Raw genomic sequence first — 24,359 nt, 5'->3', positions numbered from 1 at the left:
TTCCGGATCACATTCAAATTTGCAGTATTTCTTGGGTCTCTGAGAAATGACACCACGTCCGTGTGTCTTCCAGCGAGATGCGGGTAGTCTTCAATTAAATGAAAGAACACCACACTGACCAGTCTATGTGCTGCGTCGGGTAATAGGGGCATTTGTGTTTTCCTCACAGAACTCAGGCAACTTCAAAATCTCTTCAGTGATGATGAGGAGCAAGCTTCTAACGATTTTTCCGTTGTCAGTATTACCAATAAAATCTGGAATGCAGCAAGTTCTCCCCACCAGTGATGGATACAAACGTAATACCAACTCAAAATACATAAGTATATGCCCAGAAAGGTCATCCCCGGGTAACACCATGAGCAACACTGAACAAGAGCTCTGTTTAGAAGGAATCAGGGTACTGTATCCTTTTCCAATTGGTGTGTCCATGATCAAAATTTGGCATATCCTTATTCTTATCAAGGCTTAAATGTGCCTCACTCCAAAGTTAATACATCTTTCTCACTTTTCTTGTTATCAAGGTTTAAGCATGCCTTAGTCCCAAGTCAATATCCTACTGTGGCTTTCAAGAATGCAGATTTTCTGTTACTCTACAACTAAGATGCACAGAGTGTTCGAATGTGTCCTTTACCCTTTTATTTATAGCTGAAAAGGGAGTGTCCAAATTAAGCCACAGTCCAACTAAAAAGTTCTTCACGCTTTCCACTTGTCTGCTTATGCGTCCTTCTTCCTCGTCATGGATCTCGTCTGTACGTGCTGTGGTTCTTCCCCGATGTTTGTAGCTTCTTCGCGGTGGGGTGTAAGCAGAGGAGTCTCTGTGGCGTAGATTTTGGTGTTTCCCAGGAAGATCCAAACTCACCTACAATGCACTTTGACAGCAGGTGGTGTCACGTCCTCGAAAATGAAAGGACCGTGAAAGCGGGGGTCGTCCCACTTTTTCCTTGTGTGGTTACAAATCAAGATTTTGTCTCCTGAGTAAGTTCATGGACATAGAAATTCGGGAGTTTGGATTGCTGAAGCATCTCCTTCTGTGTTCTGTACTGTCTTACACCCTCGTCTCTGCAACTGTCCTGAAATTACAGAAAAACTAGATGTTAAACAGTTCAAATAGTTTTGCAATTCCAATCCTAAAACTTCTGATGTTGGCTGAGCATCACTTCTAACTCAAGATGGAGGCATTAAAGGAGTCCTCATTCATCTGCCTGTCACGATTTCGTGCGGCATAAGATGGTGGTCAGAACCTGGTTGGTTCCTCAATGCATACAATGCCAACGGTAGGCAGTGCAACCACCCTTTTTTCAAAGTAAGCTTCAACGTAGCTATTCTTTCTTTTAACAGGCTGTTGAGCTTTTCACAGATACCGTTTCCTTGCGGATGATAACCCAAAGAAAACTTGTGTTTTATACCAAGCAGCGAGATGATCTGCTCAAAAACTGTATTAACAAAGTGAGATCCATTATCCGATCTCATTACTTCACACACTCCCCATCTTGGAAACAACTCACGCACCAAGAACTTAGCTGCACAGGTAGAGTCTGGGTGCCTGCATGGACCGGCCTCTATCCATCTGGAGAAAGGACATACTACAACTAATAGGTATATATATCCATTACAAACTTGTATCATGTCGACATATTCAATGTGCAAGTGCGGAAAAGGGCCATTGGGTCTTGGGATGACCCCCCCTCATTATGCGAAGTGTATGCCCAGCCGTAAGCCATAAATTACTGGCAAATAATACAATTTACAATAAAAAATGCAACATGCTCCATTAGGTTCGGTACAAACCAATCTTCAGCAATGGTTACAGCAAGATTCTCCCTAGTTGTATCAACTGGGTAGTGTAACTGTTCTAGTGCTACCCCTAGTAAGGCTATAGGCATCACTGATTTACCAGTGCTGTCTTGTCGCCACAATACTTCAGAGGGGTTTAAAGAACACCCTCTTCGGTTCCACAAATTATTTTCCTCTTGCGGTGCCTCCCCTTGGAGCTCTACTATCTGTGTTTTAGGCATATGATTATATCCCTCATCCACACTTGTCATCAAAGTCATTCTTTCATTCACATCAATGGTTTGGATATTCATCATTCCTAGATCTGTATTTGCTATGCGCTTGACTTCAGCGTCTGCTGCTTGATTTCCGGGCGAGATAAAAACTATCGATTTCGTGTGAGCTGCGCATTTAATGACTGATATGCCCACTGGAAGTTGTAGTGCCTTAATGAGCCTGTTCAATAGGGCTGCGTGCTGCACTGGCGTGCCGTCCGCTCAGAGGTAGCCTCTACTTTTCCAGCGCACTAATCCTGCGTGCACTGTCGACGTCACATAGACAGAGTTGCTGTACACTGTCACTTCCTGGTCTGCATGATTCTCGACTGCGAGTATCAACGCCAATAATTCTGCAACTTGCGCTGAATAATGTGATGACAATCGAGTACTAACAAGCACTCGAAATTCTCCATTTGCGAAATGTTTCACTACCGCGGTGCCTCTATATCTTTGCCCGTCATTTTGATCGATTCTTGAAGAACCGTCAATAAAGACAATCTCTTCCTGTGACTGCATTCTCCTTTACCCTAGGGAGCTCATCACAGAATTCTTCATAGTTCGCACAATCGTGTATAGGTTCTCCTTCGCTAATAGGCTCAGCTACAAACATAGCTGGATTCACTCTTTTACATCAAACTATTTTAATCGCTGGAGTCGATATGATTACCTCATAGGCAGAAGCCCTTTGAGTAGTCAACGTGCCTTTTGGTTTTTCTAAAATTGCAAAAAAGGCATGTTCGACAAATAACGCCATGGAGCACTCCATCAATATGTTTGTAGCTTTTTCTATAGCGAACGCGGCGGCTGCTAAACTTTGTTCACATGGAAAGTGACCTCTCATAATTGGGTCCAAAATTCCACTGTAATATGCAAGGGGTTTGTACCCCAACGTAGTTCTCTGTGTGAGTATGGCTGTCATAAAAGTATCATCTGTGTACGAGAATAAAAATAATTCTTCTGCATAATTGGGAATTCCTAAAACTGGAGCTGTACAAATGGCTTTTTTCAATTCGTCAAACCCTTCTTCCACTGCCTCAGTCCGCATGATTTTCTCTTGTGTTGCCTGTGCTTTCTTCAAGGCCTGTAAGAGCGTCCTAGTATACGAGCTGTAGTCAAAGACCCATGCTCTGACATAATTACATAGTCCTAGAAAACTCTGCATCTGTTTTATTGTGGGTGGCTTACCTGTTTTTAAAATGGCTTCAGCTCTTTCAGGAATAACTTTCTTTCCTTCATGTGGAATCAATTGGCCTATGTACAACACTTCTTGTTGATAATATTGTAACTTTTCCTTGTCAACCTTATATCCTTTGTCAGCAAGTATAATCATTAGCTGGACAGAATCACGTCTGCACTCATCCTCTGTGGTGCTGCAAACTAAAATGTCATCTACGTATTGCAACACAACACTTTCTAAAGCAATATTGCTCAAGTCCATCTGGAGGACTCTATTAAATATTGATGGGGACTCACAGTACCCCTGGGGCAGCCTTGTGCTTTTTAATCACACTTGTCTAAAAGTGAATGATGTCAAATCTTGTGAGTCTTTGTGCAATGGGATTGAGAAAAACGCATTTTTCAAGTCAATCACCATGAAAAATCGTGCATCAATAGGTATAATACATAGAATCATAGATGGGTTCGGGACTAGAGGGAACTCGGCTTCTACAATCTTTGTTTATTGGGTGAAGGTCTTGGATTAGCCTCCACGACCCCCCTTTTCCTTTTTTCACTGAGTAAATTTAAGTATTACATGGTGACTCTGATGTCACTAAGATACCTTGGTCCATCATGGCGAAAATCGTCTTAAAAAATTCCTTCATCTGCCTCTCGAGACATGGGATATTGCCGTGCTCGAGGAAAAATTGCTCCTGGTTTCAATTTAATCTTCACTTCCCCAACACCTTTCAGTAAGCCTATGTCATAGGGGCCAGTGGTTCATACTGAAATTGGCACTTTCGCCATATCTTTATCAAAATATTCAGGACGCTTCTTTGCTAGCATCATTCTCTGCAGGATTTCTCTCTTAATCGCTTTGACCCAATAAGTAATGCACATTTCAAATATCACAAGATCGTCAGTTAGGTCATCTCCAAATAAGTCTTCATCAGTGACGTCAGTCACTCTGCAGCCTTCCTCAGTGGCAATTATTGTGCTCCATCTTCTACCTTTATCATCAGTTGCATCAAGCAAAGCCATATTCCCTTGCACTATAGCTGCTTCTAAGGCTTAGAAGAAAATTCGCCCCCTTCTTCATCCATAGGTATCTGTGACCTAAACAGAAACTCATCTGGTATTCTCATGGTTCTGTCTACTAGGCCTGGCAGCCATGTCAACAGGATGTGTATTCCATAATGGAACACTTCGGGTTCCAATGGTATTGCTCTAGGCGCTATTTGTCCTTCGTATGCCCTGATCATTTCACACACGTTTAAATAGTGCATTCCCGGTGTTGAGCATGATATACCATTGTCTGTAAATGAAATGGTCATATTCATTTTTGTCATTAAATCTCGTCCTAAAATGTTGACAGGTGTTTGCCTCGAATAAAGCAGTGGCACCTTCAGATCACATTCTCTCATAGAGACTGGTAATTCTTCTGTAAAAAGAACATGAAACGATGCACCTGTAAAGCCCTGAATAGTCATTGCATCACCAGACATTGAAAGTTTGCCCTCACGTATACACGAGCGTGTTGCACCAGTGTCTACTAGGAAGGAATAAGCTTTGCCACCTATATGTACATCTATCCTTGGCTCCTCATGAGGATTCGGCATAATGGATAGGACTGAACACATGAAGTCTCCAAGTGAGCTGTCCTATTGCGGTACTCTGCTGCGAATATGCAGGTGGATTTGGCATTTCATGTCTTGAAAACTGAGCATTCAGTACCATCCCTTGGCTTCTACACATACGAGCTATGTTTCCTGTCATTCCACATGTCCAAAATACAAGAGGTTGTCTCCCCATCTGCCCATATTGCATGTTTTGATTATCATTTTGAATATTCTGAAACCCTTGCTGATTATTCTGTCAATACCCTTGATTACCTTGCCAACCACTTCCTCAATATCCCCTTCCTCTTCGAGCATATACATTATTTGTCTGATCAAACTGTCTTTGGTTGTTTACTTGCGGCATGTGTACTGCCTGCTGCGAGTTTGACCAAGATAACATTGCCCCTTCAATGGCATACTTGGATAACTTTTTCTGAACTAACTTTGCGTCTTCAGCTTTATGTGCATCATCTTTGTTGCGATTCTTTTCCTGTAGGAGTCTGTAATAATGTGCAATGGTTAATTGGATTTCTGACCATGGGTTTGCTTCTATCCCCACTAATTTCTTGAGCTGTTTCTGCACCTGCTCTGGCAGCCCTTGGCATAATATATGATCAAATACATGTATGGACTTCCCCCAAGCCTCACGTGTTTCAAGCGCCCATGCGTCTTAAAAATGTTGTATGTAAAGGAACGGATACTCTCCTTCCTTAATTTTTCTTGTCATTATAGCTCCCAAATCAGAAGTATCCGGATATAGAGCTCGAATCACTTTCCAAATTGCTGCTCTACAATTGTTAAACGGTGCTGCATCATGCGCTGTGTTGACCGTAGTCACATCAGGGTAACCTGCCCGTGTCCATACGTCATCAGCTCTTTCACCAAGTATGGTAATTAGAAGACCTTTAATATCCCCTATAGCTAATGTATCCCCTCCTGTCCTTTTTTCTAACTCAGGTATCCATTTTCCAGCGCCGGAAATTAAATTCGGGAGTTTACATATTAAGTTTTCCCTTTCCATTTGGGGCCATGGTATATACTGCGGTCTGGCTCCTCCCTTTTCTAACAAGGGGAACTGTGATGCTCCAAACTCATTCTCCTCTCTCATCATTTGTCCACACCCAAGATTCACGCTGGGAGCTGGTGACAGGGATTGCCACTATCTCATCCCCTTTGTCCTCTTGATCCTCCTCTGTATCTCCATGCCTGTTTCCCTCTCCAGGCCCTCCGGATGGTGTGGTGGTGGTGGTGGCGGGGCAGCTGCAGTGGCCATGGATGCCATTACCTCCAAGTACAAAGTAGAGATAAAAAATATCCCAAATCTGCACCAGGTGCTCTCTCCTAGACAGCCAGAAACACAATGAGGAGGAGCAGCAGTGTGTGTGTCCCTTTTTGGGTGCTGTCCACGGACTACGTGACTGTCTGCGGACAGTTCCATCCACAGGTAGGGCTCAGAAAAGTTACAAAAAGTGGCTAGATCAACCAGGACATGGTCTAAGACCTCTGTAAGGGTGATGTTTCAGCTTCAAACACCCTGGATTGTCCAAAAACACTGTTTTAAACTGGCCAGTGGTATGAACAAGGTCCACGGATACTCTGATGCACTGCGCTGGTGCAGTCACATGATGATGCCCCCGGACAACCGCGGATAGGGTGGCTGTCCTGCGGACACCTATTGCACGGGATACGGTGTGCACATGTGTGCCAGTGTCCGTAGGACAGGGGTGGAGCCCCCGAACTAATTAAAAGTGTGACACGTGCTGGCAGACAGGTCCGGACAGGCACTGTGTTCGGGAGGCACAAAGTTATCAGGTGCTCATGCGTCCAGGTGTCCGCAGGACAGGGGTGCTGCCCCCAAACTATTTAAAAGTGCATCACGACCTTGCAGACACCTCCGGACAGGCGCATTGTTTAGGGGCATCTCCATTTTGGTTACGGACACCCTGGACAGTTGTGCTGTCCATGGACTCCAAATAGTGCTTTAAAAAAAGAAACACACGCACCAACTGTACACACATACATATTTATTAAAACAAACAAATACAATCAATTAGGAAAGGGATGGGGTAGCAGAATGGGAAACATATATGGGGAAATTGGGTTTTCTACAGACTGTTCATGAGGGGAGGAAGGGATTGAGGTTTCATCGTAGCGTCTTTGATTTAAGGAATTTGATGGGAATGATTGCTTGGAACAGGGTGAATGGGCAGAGGTACAAATGGGGCAGTGGTATTGAATATTTTCTTTAACATGATTTTTAACAAATGTCATTAACTGTACAAAATTGTTGTTCTATTCATCCATTTTTGCAGATAGGTTTTGTAGTTGAATTTGTGCATTTCCACCTAGAGGTTGTCTGTGGCCATTTTCTAGTTCATTGAATTGTAATTCTGGCCCATTTTCTTCATTTGCACTATGTACTGTTAAAAAGAAAACCATGTTTTAGTGACATTGACATCACTTCTTCTGGTTTAAAGGTTTTATTCTGTACCATTACTTGTTCCCTTCACTGATGTCATCATGGGGGAATGTCTTCTCACCACTCCAGGGTGCTTGCCATTTCTGTTCAAAGAAAACATTATTGCATTTTTTTACAAGTCATGAACACATAATAAATTGTAATGTTACTGTAACGCTCACCTGGTATCCACGGGGACGTCACTCAGCCTGTTCTGACCTCTTACGACCTCGAACCCTTCCCTGGAGTCTACTCGACTGGAGACTGGGCCTGAAACACAGGGTTGGTAGAGTTTAACTCCCTATTGTCTCTGTGTGCTTGAACCCCTTGAACCTCTTCTTCCCCGGGGTCCAACCCTTCCCTTTGGTCCACAGCTAACCTTGTTTTCTTGGAAAGTGTGCTCTCCGTCCTGCTTTCAGCGCAGGGGCACGTTAATTTATGCAGGCTCGTTGCTGCCTAGTTACTTCACTGGCAAGAGTCCGACAGGTAAGTATAATGAGTCTTTTGAACAGTTTTCTAACTTTGTTCCTTTCCTTCCTTAGATGATGGCCGGCGTCCGGGGATGGCGACGTGCTGCTGAGATGAGTAGTGCTGAAGGTGAGTGAGAGCGCGATGCGCGATGCGACCCTTTCGTACTTGTATTGAACTGAGTTCTTTTTCTGTGTCTTTTAGGTGCTGCGACGTGTTCAGCGTGGATGCCGGTTATGAAGAAGAAATGCAGTGAGTAAGCGCGGTATGCGGCGCCTCTAGATGTTTCCACGCTAACCTGGAGTGTCTTTTCCCTCTTGCAGATGGATGAGAAGTTCCGGAGACAGAGTTCCCCCAGAGCGGCTGGGATTCAGGTAAGCGTTTGAAGCTTGTACAGTCTTTAAAAATAAGCAAAGATTTGCTGAATGCTTACTAATGCCTTTTTTCTGTTCTTTTCCTTAGGAAGCAGCGTGCCGGGATGGGAATGACACGGCCGAAGATGACTGCAGAACAGAAGGAGCGATGCATGATGGGCACAAGCGCCGCAATGTAAGGCTGTTCCTAACGGTGTTCCTGTTCTTGCAGGAGCTGAGCGCAGAAGAAAGATGCAGGCCTACTGGAGACCGATCCGAACACGGTGAGTGTCACGCTGCAGGTGCAGAAAACACAAAGCATGTTTCTCAGCCTGGGCGTGTCTTAAAAAGTCTCTGGGTATCCCAGGTGTCTCTGGGCCGAACCACACCCAAAAGACTAGACGGCACATGCAGTTGTGGGAACTGAAATATGTGGGGGCATCCATCTTGTCCCCATCAATGCACTACAAGTCCAATCCCCAATGTTATCCTATGGGAGTGAGTGAGTCTGGTGCCACAAGCGCCAAATCTGACTCCAAGTGGCTCTTCGGAGGGGTGGAGAGGCCCTTGAGGGCCATGTAGGTGATCGTGGCATGGCTCCATCCTGACATCTTGGAGGGCTGAGGACATGAGGGGCAGGAATCATGACAGCACTCCCCCGCCCCAAGGCCCCTCTCAAGGTGGCTCTTCTGTCTGGTCCTGGTTTGGTTGGATGGTTTTGATGAAATCGTCTAAGCAAGCGAGGTGCATGGATGTAATAACAAGGCTCCCATGTCCTGTCTTGTGGACCATACCCCTTCCAGTCTACTAAGTAGTGTAATTTGGATCTGACGTACTTTGAATCCAGGATGTCCTTGACTTCGAATTCTGGCTCCCCGGCGACTACTACTGGCTGCGGTGGTGTTGCTACCCGGGTCCCAGGTTGAACAGGTTTAAGGAGAGACACGTGGAACACAGGATGAATCTGCATGTTTGACGGCAAAGCTAGTCTGACCTCCACAGGATTTATCACGGAGGTGACGGTGAATGGACCCAGGTATCTTGGACGGAAAGTTCAGGTTCCTTTAATGGAGACATGTTTAGACACCAGCCAGACTTTGTCTCCCACTTGGTAGTTGGGGGCCTTTGCTTGGTGTTGATCAGCAAACTTCTTTTGGTGATTCTTAGCTTAAATAGGTGTTCAACTGCCCTTTTAAAGGTTTGAGAAATGGTTGTATGCAAGGTTTTGACTGCTGGCATTTCCAGGGTTGTAGGAACGTCCAACTCAGAAGTACGTGGGTGCCTGCCATACATGGTACAAAAGGGTGTCTGCCCAGTGCTGGTGTGTACGGAATTATTATAAGCATATTCAGCTATCCATAACAGGTCGAACCAGCTTCCTTCAGCTTGGTGTAACATGCAACGCAGATACTGCTCGAGCGTCTGTTTTGTCCTCTCAGTTTGACCATCCGTTTGGGGATGGTGACTGGTGGATAGCCGGATGTCAATCTGGGCCATAGAGCAGCATTTTCTCCAGAAGTTAGATACGAATTGAGTACCTCGGTCTGAGACTAAAACTGAAGGAAACCCATGGAGCCGTACGATACCTTCAAGAAATACCTTTGCCAGAGTGGAAGCATTTGGGAGCCCCTTAAGAGGAATGAAATGTGCCATTTTTGAAAATAGGTCCACGACCACAAGAATAGTGTTAAACCCTTGACTGGGTGGTAAGTCAGTAATAAAATCGAGGGACGTGTGCCAGGGTGCTGGTGGGATTTCCAATGGTTGTAATAGCCCAGCCGGTTTCTGCTTGGATGACTTGTTTTGAGCACACACTCCACAAGATAGGATGAAATGGATAATGTCTTTACGCCACGTGGACCACCAATAATTTCGTTTTACCTTGGCTAGGGTTTTAGCGATTCCAGGGTGGACTTCGATCAAGGAATCATGATAACCGGACATGACTTGTTCTCGTAGTTCTTGGTTTGGTAAGAATAAACGATTCCTGAAGTAGGGCAACTGATCTTTTATCATGTAATGTTCTCCTTGTGCACTCCACGCTTGTAATTGCTCCGGACTCATCAGGTTTTGGATTTCTTCATGTAATTCTTTCTGAGTTATGGTTGCTGTGATTCCTAGGAGCTTGTCACTCGGGATGATTGCTATTGGGTCAGGGGTCTGATACCCTTGCTCTACCACCCCCATACGGAAAAGGGAATCGGCCTTCCTGTTTTTCACCCCTTGTAGAAATGTAATCACGTAGTCATATTCAGCAAAAAAAGAGCCCAACGTAGTTGTCGTGAGGATTGGGCCTTTGCCGTTTTTAGGTACTGGAGGTTCTGGTGGTCAGTTATTATGGTGATTGTGTGTCTGGCGCCCAAGAGTTAGTGCCACCATGCCTTAAAGGCTGACTTAATGGCCAGGAGTTCTTTGTCTGTGATAGCGGAATTGAGTTCAGGGGGTGTGAATTTACGTGACCAGAAGGCAACAGGGTGTAACTGGCCCATTTCAGGGTCCTTTTGTGAGAGGACGGCTCCCATAGCCATGCTTGAGGTGTCCGTTTCGACCAGGTATGGGAGATCAGGGCGAGGGTGGCGTAAGATTGGGGCAGATGTGAATCTTGCTTTGAGTTCCTGGAAAGCTTCCTCGGCTTCTGTTGTCCACTGGAACATTTTGTTGCTTTTCCTTAGCAATGACATGATGGGATGCACGATTTGCGAAAATCCTGGGATGAACCGGCAGTAGAAGTTTGCAAAACCCAGCATACTTTGAACCCCCTTGAATGAATTTGGGGATGGCCAGTTCAGGATAGCATCTACCTTGTGTACATCCATTCGGATTCCATCCAGGCTGAGAATAAAGCCCAGGAATTCCACCTCGGAGACGTGGAATGAGCACTTTTCGAGCTTGGCGTAGAGCTGGTGTTGACAGAGTTCTCCAATACGGATCGGATGTGTTTAACGTGGTACTGCTTTGATGCGGAATATACTAGAATATCGTCGATGTACCCTAGAGCACAGACATCAATCAATTCCCGTAGGACATCGTTCATGAAGTATTGAAATGCTGCAGGCACGTTGCAAAGGCCAAACGGCATTACTTGATATTCGTACAAGCCGTATTTGATGCGAAAAGCAGTTTTCCATTCGTCCCCCTGTTTTACGCGAACAAGGTGATATGCCCCCCTCAGGTCTAGTTTTGTGTAGATTTGGGCATCTTTGACTTGATCAAGCAATTCAGGGATCAGTGGCAGAGGGTAGCGTTTTTTTACGGTAATCTGGTTCAGTGCACGATAGTCGATGCACGTTCTCAAGTCCCCCTCCTTTTTCGGTACGAAGAATAGAGGACTGGCTGCTGGAGACTTCGAGGGACGGATGAACCCGTTGACCAGGTATTGGTCAAGATAGGCCTTCAGGTGCTGGTTTTCTGGTTCCGTGAGTGCGTAAATTCGCCCACAAGGGATTTGTGCGCCGGGTATCAGGTCGATTTGGCAATCATTTGGTCTATGTGGTGGCAGGGTATTAGCCTGTTCTTTCTGAAAGACATCTTGAAAGTCCTGGTATTCACTTGGTAGGGTGCCGATTACCACAGTCGCAAGCGTGGAGGTTCTGGTGTCTATTGGTCGTTTCTCTTGGCGATAACATGTGTTGGTCTCCTGCCTGGCTGCATGTACTTCGGAACGTAGCTGCCCCAACATGTGGGCTAACTGGTCAGTTTCTGATGTTTCCATGACGCCCAGGTGGATTTTGATGTGAGGCTTTGTGTTCTGTACCGCTCACCTGGTATCCACGGGGATGTCACTCAGCCTGTTCTGACCTCTTACGACCTCGAACCCTTCCCTGGAGTCTACTCGACTGGAGACTGGGCCTGAAACACAGGATTGGTAGAGTTGAACTCCCTATTGTCTCTGTGTGCTTGAACCCCTTCTTCCCCGGGGTCCAACCCTTCCCTTTGATCCACAGCTCACCTTGTTTTCTTGGAAAGTGTGCTCTCCATCCTGCTTTCAGCGCAGGGGAACGTTGATTGATGCGGGCTCGTTGCTGCCTAGTTACTTCACTGGCAAGAGTCCGACAGGTAAGTATAATGAGTCTTTTGAACAGTTCTCTAACTTTGTTCCTTTCCTTCCTTAGATGATGGCCGGCGTCCGGGGATGGCGACTTGCTGCTGAGATGAGTAGCGCTGAATGTGAGTGAGAGAGCGATGCAACCCTTTCGTATTTGTATTCAACTGAGTTGTTTTTCTGTGTCTTTTAGGCGCCGCGACATTTTCAGCGTGGATGCCGGTTATGAAGAAGAAATGCAGTGAGTAAGCGTGGTATGCAGTGCCTCTAGATGTTTCCACGCTAACCTGGAGTGTCTTTTCCCTCTTGCAGATGGATGAGAAGTTCCGGAGACAGAGTTCCCCCACAGCGGCTGGGAATCAGATAAGCACTTGAAGCTCGTACAGTCTTTAAAAATAAGCAAAGATTTGCTGAATGCTTACTAATGCCTTTTTTCTGTTCTTTTCCCTTTTCCTTAGGAAGTGGCGTGCCGGGATGGGAATGACACCGCCGAAGATGCTCGCAGAACAGAACGAGCGATGAATCATGGGCACAAGCGCCGCAAGGTAAGGCTGTTCCTAACGGTGTTCTTGTTCTTGCAGGAGCTGAGCGCAGAAGAAAGATGCAGGACTACTGGAGACCGATCCGAACACGGTGAGTGTCACGCTGCAGGTGCAGAAAACACAAAGCATGTTTCTCAGCCTGGGCGTGGCTTAAATAGTCTCTGGGTATCCCAGGTGTATCTGGGCTGAACCAAACCCAAAAGACTAGAATGCACATGCAGTTCTGGGAACCGAAATATGTGGGGGCATCCATCTTGTCCCCATCAATGCACTACAAGTCCAATCCCCAATGTTATCCTATGGGAGTGAGTGAGTCTGGTGCCACAAGCGCCAAGTCTGACTCCAAGTGGGTCTTCAGAGGGATGGAGAGGCCCTTGAGGGCCATGTAGATGATCGTGGCCGGGCTCCAGCCTGACATCTTGGAGGGCTGGGGACATGAAGGGCAGGAATCATGACAGTTACAGAAAGAAATATTGTGTACTTTCTACTTCCTGTAAGCATTTCTTCTGAGTAGCTGTGAGCTGCTTGTGAGTGTGTACGCAAGGTTGCACTGAGGTAATACTGTTAGATGTACAATTCACCTTTGTGCTTGGTGCATTCCATTATGTTGTGCAACCTATGAAAATGTACTTCTGGTTTCTTAAGTACAGGATGTATACACACATTTATTTTTTGGATGTGCTACATATACCCGTTGTTGTTTAAAGTAAATGGGCCTCATTACGACCCTGCCGGTCCGGAAAGAATGATGGTGGTAAAACCACTGCCACCGTTCTTTCCAGACCGGCTGATCAAGAGTCTTGCAGGCGGGAGGTATCACTCCCGCCAGGTCTGACCTGGCGGGTTTAACACCACCCGCCTGCAGGCGGACATGGAAACACCGGCTCTGACATAGACAGAACCGGTGTTTCCATGGTCCCCATCCCCATGGGGTCTGTTAGGAAAGATTTCTTAATTGTGGGTAATTCTCCTTCCATGTGGCAACCCCTAAACTTGTTGCTGTTGTTTTCACCATGATCTAGACTTTGCCAGAGAAGTGCAGCCTTCTGCCGCACTCCTCTGGGCTTTCGCTCCATTCTTACGGGGAAACTGACATGCCCTTAAGACAGTCAGTACCAGGAAATGTTGTTTTCTGTAGTTTCTCTATCATGTTGCAGCTTTCGTGCAACATGGCACAAGAGGGCACTGTAAGCTAAGTTACTGCTCTCTTGGGTCTCTAGTCTTCTACAGGCCCTAGATACTCTCTTTGGATTGTAAATGAACGGTGCAAGTGAATCACGGACGGGATTGGTGGCAGCGATCATTTCTTGTGTTTTTGAGCTCCTTTTGGCGTTTTAAGGGCGTTTCGCACGCTTAGCCCAAAATGGTGGCCTGGCTCCCAAAATGGCCAGACCACGAGGCTCTTTGTCCTGTCCGCTGACCGTCTTGCCCCCTTCACCTCCCCCAGGTCGAGCCGACCCGGGGCCTTCCTTATTTGGGCATGTACTTTCCCGCGAAACACAGATGCTTTCGCAGGCTTCTACAGGCCTGGTGTGTGCCTCCAGAATGGGGGCTGGGATGTCTGGTCCCAATACACATCCTGGGCGCCAGAGAGTCTAGGGTGGTGTGAATGCCTGGGACCCCCGTGGTCCGTGATAAGGTCCACATATGGTGTGAGTGTTTTATGAGCGGATCTCCCATTGGGTCCCCTCTGTTTTGGCGCGAAGGGAACCGTGGATAAGAGGGGGCTGGAAACGCCACTACCAGGTCGATTTCCTGAGTTCTCACGAACAAAGGAATACAGGAGCCAAGTATCCTGCAACCACAAGGCTGAACCGAGGAATCGCTGGTGACCCGCTGAAGGACTGCTCCCCTGCACTGCTGTCGCTTTGTAAAACCCTTTCTACCTCGGATCGAACGAGAAGGCCTTTACTGGTACTTCGACCCTTGGAATAGTGGGAACAACTATTCTCGGCATCTTCACCATCTCCTGCACGTAAGCCTTCGGAAGTGTCTCTGGGCCATCCAGCAGACTGACCAGCCTACCCAGGAGTCTTGCTCTGTTACGCCCGTCAAGTTGTGTTGTATTACGAGTCCTTGTCACTCTCATACGATTCGTACACTTGGCATTCCCAGGTCTGAAGTGAGTAGTGTACATTTGGCTGAAATACACATGGCCACTCCGTTGCCCTGCTGTGGTAACAAACTGTGCGGGTTCACTGCGTTTGGGACGCCCTCAACTCAACTTCTGCTGCTGCGGAATCTAGACGACGACGAGACATCCCCTGCTCCTGTCTGAACCTGCCAGCACTGAAACTGACGCGGAGAAGCCTGGGTCTGCCTGCATCGGGGACCGGTGAGTAGCATCACTAGGAACTGGTCGCCCTCCTGCAGGAGCCCATAGCTTTTCCCCGCTGTGTCTAACAGCACGCCTTTCCGTACTCGCGCTCTGCTTCTGCCTACAGTGGAGGCTGCGCTTGAGTCGCGGAGCTCTGGTCATCTTCATTTGTTCACCGATCTAAACTGCCTGATTCCCTCGAAGAGACTCCCCTTTTTGCCCGTTGGCACCAGCGTGTGCAGGTACTTTTGAGCACAAGGCTCCACTCTTCGTAGGGCTTGGACTTCCTTTTAGTTAGGCGCCTCTGAAGGCGGACTGGGTCTAATTATTATTCGCACTGCCTGTTTTCCTCCCCATCTAGGTGGTCTACACATTTCGTGCATCTAACTCGTTAGACTCGTTTGTATTTGTATATATATTGTATTGGTTTGGTATGTGTTGGTTTACTGGAGTTTTATTGTGATTTCTCGCTACGGTCAATGTTACAAAGGCCTTGTAATAAATGTGTCTATATTTTTAATATAACACCTGCTTGGAGTAATTTGGAAGTGTCCTTGTTTTGTGTGCTCATTGCGGGCTTTCAGTCACCCTCACCCCTCTTGAGACCTAGTCTTGACCGCCGCCATCGCTACCCTGATTGGTCTGGCTTGTCCAGAGGTTACCCTGTTCCAAGAAACTAGGCTGGCCTTCTGAACCTCTGCCCCTCCAGGACAGAGTTCAGAAATCCATCTTAACAGGGTCCTATGGGGCTCCATGGGAAAGGGGACTTACACAATTCCGTCTCCGGAATTCTCGGGTCATTGGGGCCGTAATGCCCCGGTAATTCCGGGAATCACAGAGGCGGAATAGTAACACGAGTCCGGTGTTAACCTGCCGTTTTTTCCGGCTCGGTTACTGCTGGGCTCGTGATAAGGCCCAATGTCTTAGCCTGTTGTCGGATACAACATTGTAAGGTAACAACCCCTGTGTCTTTGGGCAGTGTGAATGCTGCACGCATTCTGCGGACTCAGTGGCTGCCATGATGGGGGCCGGTGGGTTAGTATGCTGTAAGGGACATGTAGACAAATTAAGGGTATCCTGGTATAAACCCATGAAATTCAGTGAAAAGACTGTTCAATGGTTAAGCTGCACTAATAAAAACCTAACACAATCAGTGGGAAAACTTTCTTAAAAGGTTATTTTGGTTACAAGTAAAATCGAAAAACACCAGAAATTCGCCAGTTATTGTAAGCTAAGCAACCATAACTCATGGCACCACTGTGCACTGCTAAGAGTAACACCCACGACATCAAAGATGACATGACAATTTTCATTGATAACGTCACTGATCACCTCAGAAATCTGGGCCACTTGGTTTTGGTTACTGACTGTAGAAATGTTTAAATGAAAAAGTTGCTATGTATGCAGAAGACGTTAACCTTCTTGTATATTGTAAAAGTGGTTCAGTTAGAGTTTGGTGACAGCCACCTCAAGGTGCACAGATATAAGCCCATAAACAGGCCATACACACTCAATTCATACAAGTACTTCATAATGACCTGTAATGTTAATGACATTTTGTATTGATATTGTTTCTGTCTTTTTTACTTAGTATGCAGGTACATGCCTCCAATTTGTGTGCATTGTGAGTCTTTGTATGTATTGTTTGTACTAAGACACATATGTACTAGGCCTGGCCGTATTACCTATGTATTCCATGCTTTACCTTACTGAAAGCTCTGCAAGGATTTCTTTCATGATTTCTTATCAGAATAAAAACATGGAACTTGTACAGTGTCTGCTGCACCCATTTCTTATGTGTATGTATGAGTAGCTTCCTGTATTCAGAGGAACATAGTAATGCAAGGTTCTGTTTGCATAACTACATTTGTTAATATGTTAAGTAGTTTTGCATAGATCTAGAGTCACCCGTAACTGATTGTGTTAGGTCTTTACTAGTGGAACTTAACCATAACGCCCCGTTAATAAAGTCCTTTCACTGAATAATATTATAATACCACTTTAAAGCACTTTTCCTAGATGTCCTGTGTCTAAGCACTTTAAAAATAGGTGTTTAAATGAAACACGCTGCTTCAAGGCCCGAGACGTGGTCCTATTTATATGTGGGTGCCTTTTGTATTTTCAGTTTCACTCTGGGCCCACTGAAAGATGCCCCCAATCTAATCTGCACCCCACACACTGCATGGTACAGTGAGCAGGCGTCGCTGGAGATGAGAGAGGCTGCAGCCACGGAAATCCGAAGAGCCCTGACAGGTAGGACACCAGAAGCACAAAAAACACAAGACTGCTCTATCAGTGTATAACCACCAGGGGGCACTAACAGGTGGGACACAGTCCTGTCCTATTAGTGCACAACCACCAGAGGGCGCTAGCAGATAGGACACAAGACTGTCCTATCAGTGTACAACCACCAGAGGGCGCTAGCAGGTAGGACACAATACTGTCCTATCAGTGTGCAACCACCAGGGGGCACTAACAGGTGGGACACAAGACTGCACAATCAGTGTGCAACCACCAGGGGGCACTAAAAGAGCACATGACTGCACTATCGATGAACAACCACTAGCTGGCACTAACAGCTATAATATACATGCTTCTCTAACAGTCTGCAAGTGCCAGAGGGCCCTAACAGGTGGGACACAAGGTCACTAGAGGGCCTTCACAGCTAGTAATAGAGCAGGAATAGCAACACAGCCACCCTAAGCATGAACTCTGCAGAGATGTGTGTTATGTGTTTAATGTATTGTTGGCAGTTATTGCATGAAGTGTAAACTGTTGATTGAACGCCTGCATTGCACATGGGAGCAGTGTCACAGACTAGTGTATGGAATGACATATGACATCACCAATGGCAGAACTGAGCACATCGTTAATGACGTCACACAGGGGGCTATACAGTGGCCTCAGCGCGGTTCACATCACAGCGAGACTGTGGACACAGTCGATGACGTGATAAGCTCCCATCTAACCCTCATGCACAGATATGCCCCCTCGCCCACAGCACCAACCTCAAACCCCTCCAGTTCTACAAAGCCACGTGCCAGGCCGCAGCGCCCACTGGCGGGGGAGCGGGAGAATGCACCCAAAAGAACCCCATGGCCTTTAAGATCCCGGAACACGGAGCTGCTGACAGTGACTCAGTGCAGCCGGAGCCCACAAGCAGACTCTGGAACCCAGTGCCCAAAGGCACCCAAGGCCTGGCTCTTTACCACACCCAGAAAGTCAAGGCATCCCATGGAACCTTCAGAAATCTGATGGTAGTCGCCAAAATATCCACAGTGGCACAGCGAGTAGAGCGCTCGCTTTGGCATCTGTGCAGAGCCTGCAGGTTCCAATCCCGGCGGGGCCAAACTCAGCCTTTCATCCTTCCGAGCTCGATAAATGAGCACCACACACCGTGGGTAATAATACGCAGCGCTCAGATACCTGAGGGTTCGTAGCGCTATATCAATGCCAAATTATTATTATTATCTCCTGAGCAGGTGAACATGTGCTCAGCAAGACACCTAAAGATCAAAAATAGCCTCACACAAGCAGGTTCCCGGCTAAGCATCACCAGAGAGCAAACACCAATTGATCAACGGGCGAGACAGCCAGGTCTACCGGCAGAACCATTAAAGGCCAGATCCATGGAAGGCGCTGTGCAGCATCGCCTCACTCAAAGCAAAACTTACTACACACACATCCCTCCACACCAACACAGCCCTAAACCTCTCCATGTCAAACCTCCTTGACCACCACCACAAAGCACATGACATGCATGCATAAACACAACTGGGCCAGCACACGAACACACCTACTGCAGTGTGCAGCCAGCTCCGGTCACCCCAGGCGCAAGGTTCCCTGCACACAGACTCAATCTCCTCCGATCTGTACCCAGCTACGCCACAGGAACAGCGACTTTACTCTCCTGCTCTCCTATTCGAAACTCCCCAGCAGAGCCACCTCCTACTCATCTCTTGGAGGTACTAACCACCCGAAGGCCATAAAAGGCCAGATGACACACTATAACAGATCCAGTACTATACATAGCTCACTTCTCAAAGATCCTGCCATCTGTACAGTGGTCGAAGTGAGCGGGAGCGGTCTGGAGCGGTGCTCCTCTACTTTTTTTAATTACCTTTTCCAGCTCCTATACTTTTATTTTATAAAGAAACCATTTCGGAATGGTTTCGTTTTAAAATAAAAGTGTTGGAAGAAGTTGAAACTTGCACTTTCAGTGCACTGTACTGAACGTTCCCTTAAACAGCAGGTGCAAGTGTTTGGGGGTGTGCATTGTGTGTGGGAGGGGATGTGGTGATGGGGTTTGTGGGGAGCGGGGCAGGCCAGCAAGGAACATAGCTCCACTACTTCTTTTTGTACACTTCGACCACTGCATCTGTACTATCCGTACCAAGGAAACTCAACGAGCCCGCTGCTGTCTTGCCCACGACCTCGAGAGCTCCCTCACCGCGCATGAGCACAGCCTTTGCTCTTCATCTGTCTAATGCTGCCACCTCATTGACCACTTACACTGAGCTTTCTCCATTTTTGTGGAGAGTTCTGAGGGGTTACACGCTTTGTAGTTTTGGCAAAGAGCCTTTATTGGAAGACAATCGCACTCATTACGAGGTTGCCGGTAAGCCGCCGCTACTACCGGCAACCTCGGCTTAGCGTTTCCGCCGTCGGATATTCTGGTATTACCGGGATATTACGGGCAGCAGAGCAACAGTGAGTTCCCCATGGAATGGGAGTTGTTAACGGTGCCAGTGACTCAGTGATTGTTCTGCCGGTGGCGGCCTGAACTACCAGCAGGTCAGGCCTAGCCGTAGTTTGCTGCCCCTACGGGCAGACTCGGAGTAACCTGGTCCGGAACAAAGAACCAGCCATTTTACGCGCGGGTCACGCGCAATGTCCCTGCTCGGGAGCCTGCACGCGGATTGCGATAGCCAACTCTACTACAGTCCATAGTTTACCATCAAGGTACGGGGGTTTCCTTGCACCTGGTTATCGCCACATACAGTACCTCTGTGCCAACTCTGCAGGGGAGGGCACAGCTTGCCAATCACTCCAGTGCCCCAAGGTTGCCTGGGGGCTCCCAGTGTGCTAAGCAAAGGTTAGCAGCATGTCCCACATTCAGACATTGCAGCAAGTTCCAGAGGACCCCAGCCTTGTGCCAGGGCACAGCATGCCCGAGGAGCACACTGTCAACATTAAGCAGCAAACACATTGGCTGGCCTTCTCGTGAGGTGAGGCGCACACTCTAAAGGCAGACCGAAGACCCTGAGCTGATGGCCAGGCCATAGGGATGACAGTAGAAGTCAATACAGCACATTCCTGGCAACACGACATCAGAAGCAGAGCCCTTTCCAGTGCCATCTCTCTGCACCTAAGTGACTTCAACCCATAGTCGTGACCAGAAGTCATCACCACGGGCTCCCACTTCCAGTGCCTTTCGCTGGACGGAGACTCGGCTCCTGCCTCCTCTGCCGTAAGAGCTGGAGAACAAACTGCCACATTGGTGATCAACAAACATGGGATGGTAGAGAGCAAGATGTGGATGGACATGGCCGCATGCTGCAGGCTTGCTGCACCGCAGTGGATGGACCAGGCCGCATGCTGCAGTCTTGCTGCACCGTAGTGGAGGGACATGCTGCACCGTAGTGGAGGGACATGGCTGCATGATGCAGTCTTGCTGCACCGTAGTGGAGGGACATGGCCGCATGCTGCAGTCTTGCTGCACCGTAGTGGAGGGACATGGCCGCATGCTGCAGTCTTGCTGCACCGTAGTGGAGGGACATGGCCGCATGCTGCAGGCTTGCTGCACCGTAGTGGAGGGACATGGCCGCATGCTGCAGTCTTGCTGCACTGTAGTGGAGGGACATGGCCGCATGATGCAGTCTTGCTGCACCGTAGTGGATGGACCAGGCCGCATGCTGCAGTCTTGCTGCACCGTAGTGGAGGGACAAGGCATAGTGGAGGGACAAGGCTGTATGCTGCAAGCTTGCTGCACTGTAGTGGATGGACCGGGCCACATGCTGCAGTCTTGCTGCACCGTAGTGGAGGGACATGGCCGCATGCTGCAGTCTTGCTGCACCGTAGTGGATGGACCAGGCCCCATGCTGCAGTCTTGCTGCACCGTAGTGGATGGACCAGGCCGCATGCTGCAGTCTTGCTGCACCGCAGTGGATGGACCAGGCCGCATGCTGCAGTCTTGCTGCACCGTAGTGGAGGGACATGCTGCACCGTAGTGGAGGGACATGGCTGCATGATGCAGTCTTGCTGCACCGTAGTGGAGGGACATGGCCGCATGCTGCAGTCTTGCTGCACCGTAGTGGAGGGACATGGCCGCATGCTGCAGTCTTGCTGCACCGTAGTGGAGGGACATGGCCGCATGCTGCAGGCTTGCTGCACCGTAGTGGAGGGACATGGCCGCATGCTGCAGTCTTGCTGCACTGTAGTGGAGGGACATGGCCGCATGATGCAGTCTTGCTGCACCGTAGTGGATGGACCAGGCCGCATGCTGCAGTCTTGCTGCACCGTAGTGGAGGGACAAGGCATAGTGGAGGGACAAGGCTGTATGCTGCAAGCTTGCTGCACTGTAGTGGATGGACCGGGCCACATGCTGCAGTCTTGCTGCACCGTAGTGGAGGGACATGGCCGCATGCTGCAGTCTTGCTGCACCGTAGTGGATGGACCAGGCCCCATGCTGCAGTCTTGCTGCACCGTAGTGAATGGACCAGGCCGCATGCTGCAGTCTTGCTGCACCGTAGTGGATGGACCAGGCCGCATGCTGCAGTCTTGCTGCACCGTAGTGGATGGACCAGGCCGCATGCTGCAGTCTTGCTGCACCGTAGTGGATGGACCAGGCCGCATGCTGCAGTCTTGCTGCACCGTAGTGAATGGACCAGGCCGCATGCTGCAGTCTTGCTGCACCATAGTGGATGGACCAGGCCGCATGCTGCAGTCTTGCTGCACCATAGTGGAGGAACATGGCAGCAAGCTGCAGTCTTGCTGCACCGTAGTGGAGGGACATGACCGCATGCTGCAGTCTTGCTGCACTGTAGTGAATGGACCAGGCCGCATGCTGCAGGCTTGCTGCACCATAGTGGAAGGACATGGCCGCATGCTGCAGGCTTGCTGCACCATAGTGGAGGGACAAGGCATAGTGAAGGGACATGGCTGTATGCTGCAAGCTTGCTGCACTGTAGTGGATGGACCAGACCGCATGCTGCAGTCTTGCTGCACCGTAGTGGATGGACCAGGCCGCATGCTGCAGTCTTGCTGCACCGTAGTGGAGGGACATGGCCGCATGCTGCAGGCTTGCTGTACCATAGTGGAGGGACAAGGCTGTATGCTGCATGCCTGCTGCACCGTAGTGGATGGACCAGGCCGCATGCTGCAGTCCTGCTGCACTGTAATGGAAGGACATGACCGCATGCTGCAGTCTTGCTGCACCGTAGTGGATGGACCAGGCCGCATGCTGCAGTCTTGCTGCACCGTAGTGGATGGACCAAGCCGCATGCTGCAGTCTTGCTGCACCGTAGTGGATGGACCAGGCCGCATGCTGCAGTCTTGCTGCACCGTAGTGGATGGACCAGGCCGCATGCTGCAGTCTTGCTGCACCGTAGTGAATGGACCAGGCCGCATGCTGCAGTCTTGCTGCACCATAGTGGATGGACCAGGCTGCATGCTGCAGTCTTGCTGCACCGTAGTGAATGGACCAGGCCGCATGCTGCAGTCTTGCTGCACCGTAGTGGATGGACCAGGCCGCATGCTGCAGTCTTGCTGCACCATAGTGGAGGAACATGGCAGCATGCTGCAGTCTTGCTGCACCGTAGTGGAGGGACATGACCGCATGCTGCAGTCTTGCTGCACTGTAGTGGATGGACCAGGCCGCATGCTGCAGGCTTGCTGCACCATAGTGGAAGGACATGGCCGCATGCTGCAGGCTTGCTGCACCATAGTGGAGGGACAAGGCATAGTGAAGGGACATGGCTGTATGCTGCAAGCTTGCTGCACTGTAGTGGATGGACCAGACCGCATGCTGCAGTCTTGCTGCACCGTAGTGGATGGACCAGGCCGCATGCTGCAGTCTTGCTGCACCGTAGTGGAGGGACATGGCCGCATGCTGCAGGCTTGCTGTACCATAGTGGAGGGACAAGGCTGTATGCTGCATGCCTGCTGCACCGTAGTGGATGGACCAGGCTGCATGCTGCAGTCCTGCTGCACTGTAATGGAAGGACATGACCGCATGCTGCAGTCTTGCTGCACCGTAGTGGATGGACCAGGCCGCATGCTGCAGTCTTGCTGCACCGTAGTGGATGGACCAGGCCGCATGCTGCAGTCTTGCTGCACCGTAGTGAATGGACCAGGCCGCATGCTGCAGTCTTGCTGCACCGTAGTGGATGGACCAGGCCTCATGCTGCAGTCTTGCTGCACCGTAGTGAATGGACCAGGCTGCATGCTGCAGTCTTGCTGCACTGCGTGCTCTATGTCTCGTCCATCTCCTCTTCCTGCTGCTCCCTAACTTTAACAAAGACTTTAGAAAATCCTCTGAAGTCTTGGCGAACGCACATTGTCCTCCATTAAGCCTGCAAATAATGAGGCTGCTTTTCTGAGCTCCACCAGGCAAGGCTGAAGTTCAGACTCTTCCCCATTGCCTAAATACACATCGTTTTGCAACCTATCCTCTCTGATGAAGTCCCCTGCCTGCTTTTGGGGACCACCAAGGTGGTGGCTCAGGGATCAGCTCCACCACATTTTGGGCTCAGTGTGGTTTCTTAGGGGAGAGCCCAGGGTGTGGAGGATCCCATCCCCAGGCCACCCTACCTTAGTCTCAGTCACATGGCAGGGGACAATCACAGTGGCTCTGTCTAGGGGTTCTGAACCCTTCTCACTCACCCAGCCCAATAGGGTAAACAACCCCTTAAGACCTTGTAGGGCAACAATGATGCTCCCTGTTCTCAACTGAGAGAGCCTGTACTTTTCACTGAGCACCCCCAAATCTCCAACTCAGGGCAAGGCTTTCCCTGTGCAGGAAATCATTTCTCAGCACTTGACGATAGTCGCGAGTGTTCTGACTCCATTACAGATTCACTGGGTACATCAAAACAGTCATTTCACCAGGTTGGACGACCCACGCGCTGTGCACTCCGTGGCTATGCTGACTAGACCCACGGTGCACCCCGTGGCTACGCTGACTCAACCCACGTGCGGTAGACTCCGTGGCTAGGCCGACTCAACCCGCAGTGCACTCTGTGGCTAGGCTGACTCAACCCGCAGTGCACTCTGTGGCTAGGCTGACTCAACCCGCAGGGTACTCTGTGGCTCGGCTGACTAAACCCGCAGTGCACTATGTGGCTAGGCTGA

The 24,359-nt window shown here is 48.9% G+C and overlaps 1 protein-coding gene across 2 annotated transcripts in view; it reads left to right on the top strand.

Moving 5' to 3' along the window:
- CTBP2 (C-terminal binding protein 2) overlaps window positions 1-24,359 on the top strand; it is a 307,050-nt gene that overhangs the window by 200,892 nt on the left and 81,799 nt on the right. For both annotated transcript variants that reach the window (XM_069612046.1, XM_069612047.1), the window contains exon 7: window positions 17,134-17,261. In XM_069612046.1, coding sequence (XP_069468147.1) covers window positions 17,134-17,261 — 128 coding nt within the window. The remainder of the gene's footprint in view (window positions 1-17,133; window positions 17,262-24,359) is intronic.

Source organism: Ambystoma mexicanum, chromosome 8 (genome assembly GCF_040938575.1).
Source record: "Ambystoma mexicanum isolate Mex_15411 chromosome 8, UKY_AmexF1_1, whole genome shotgun sequence".
Taxonomy (NCBI): domain Eukaryota; kingdom Metazoa; phylum Chordata; class Amphibia; order Caudata; family Ambystomatidae; genus Ambystoma; species Ambystoma mexicanum.
Note: the sequence above shows the minus strand (reverse complement) of the source record. Positions and strands in the feature narration are given on the sequence as shown.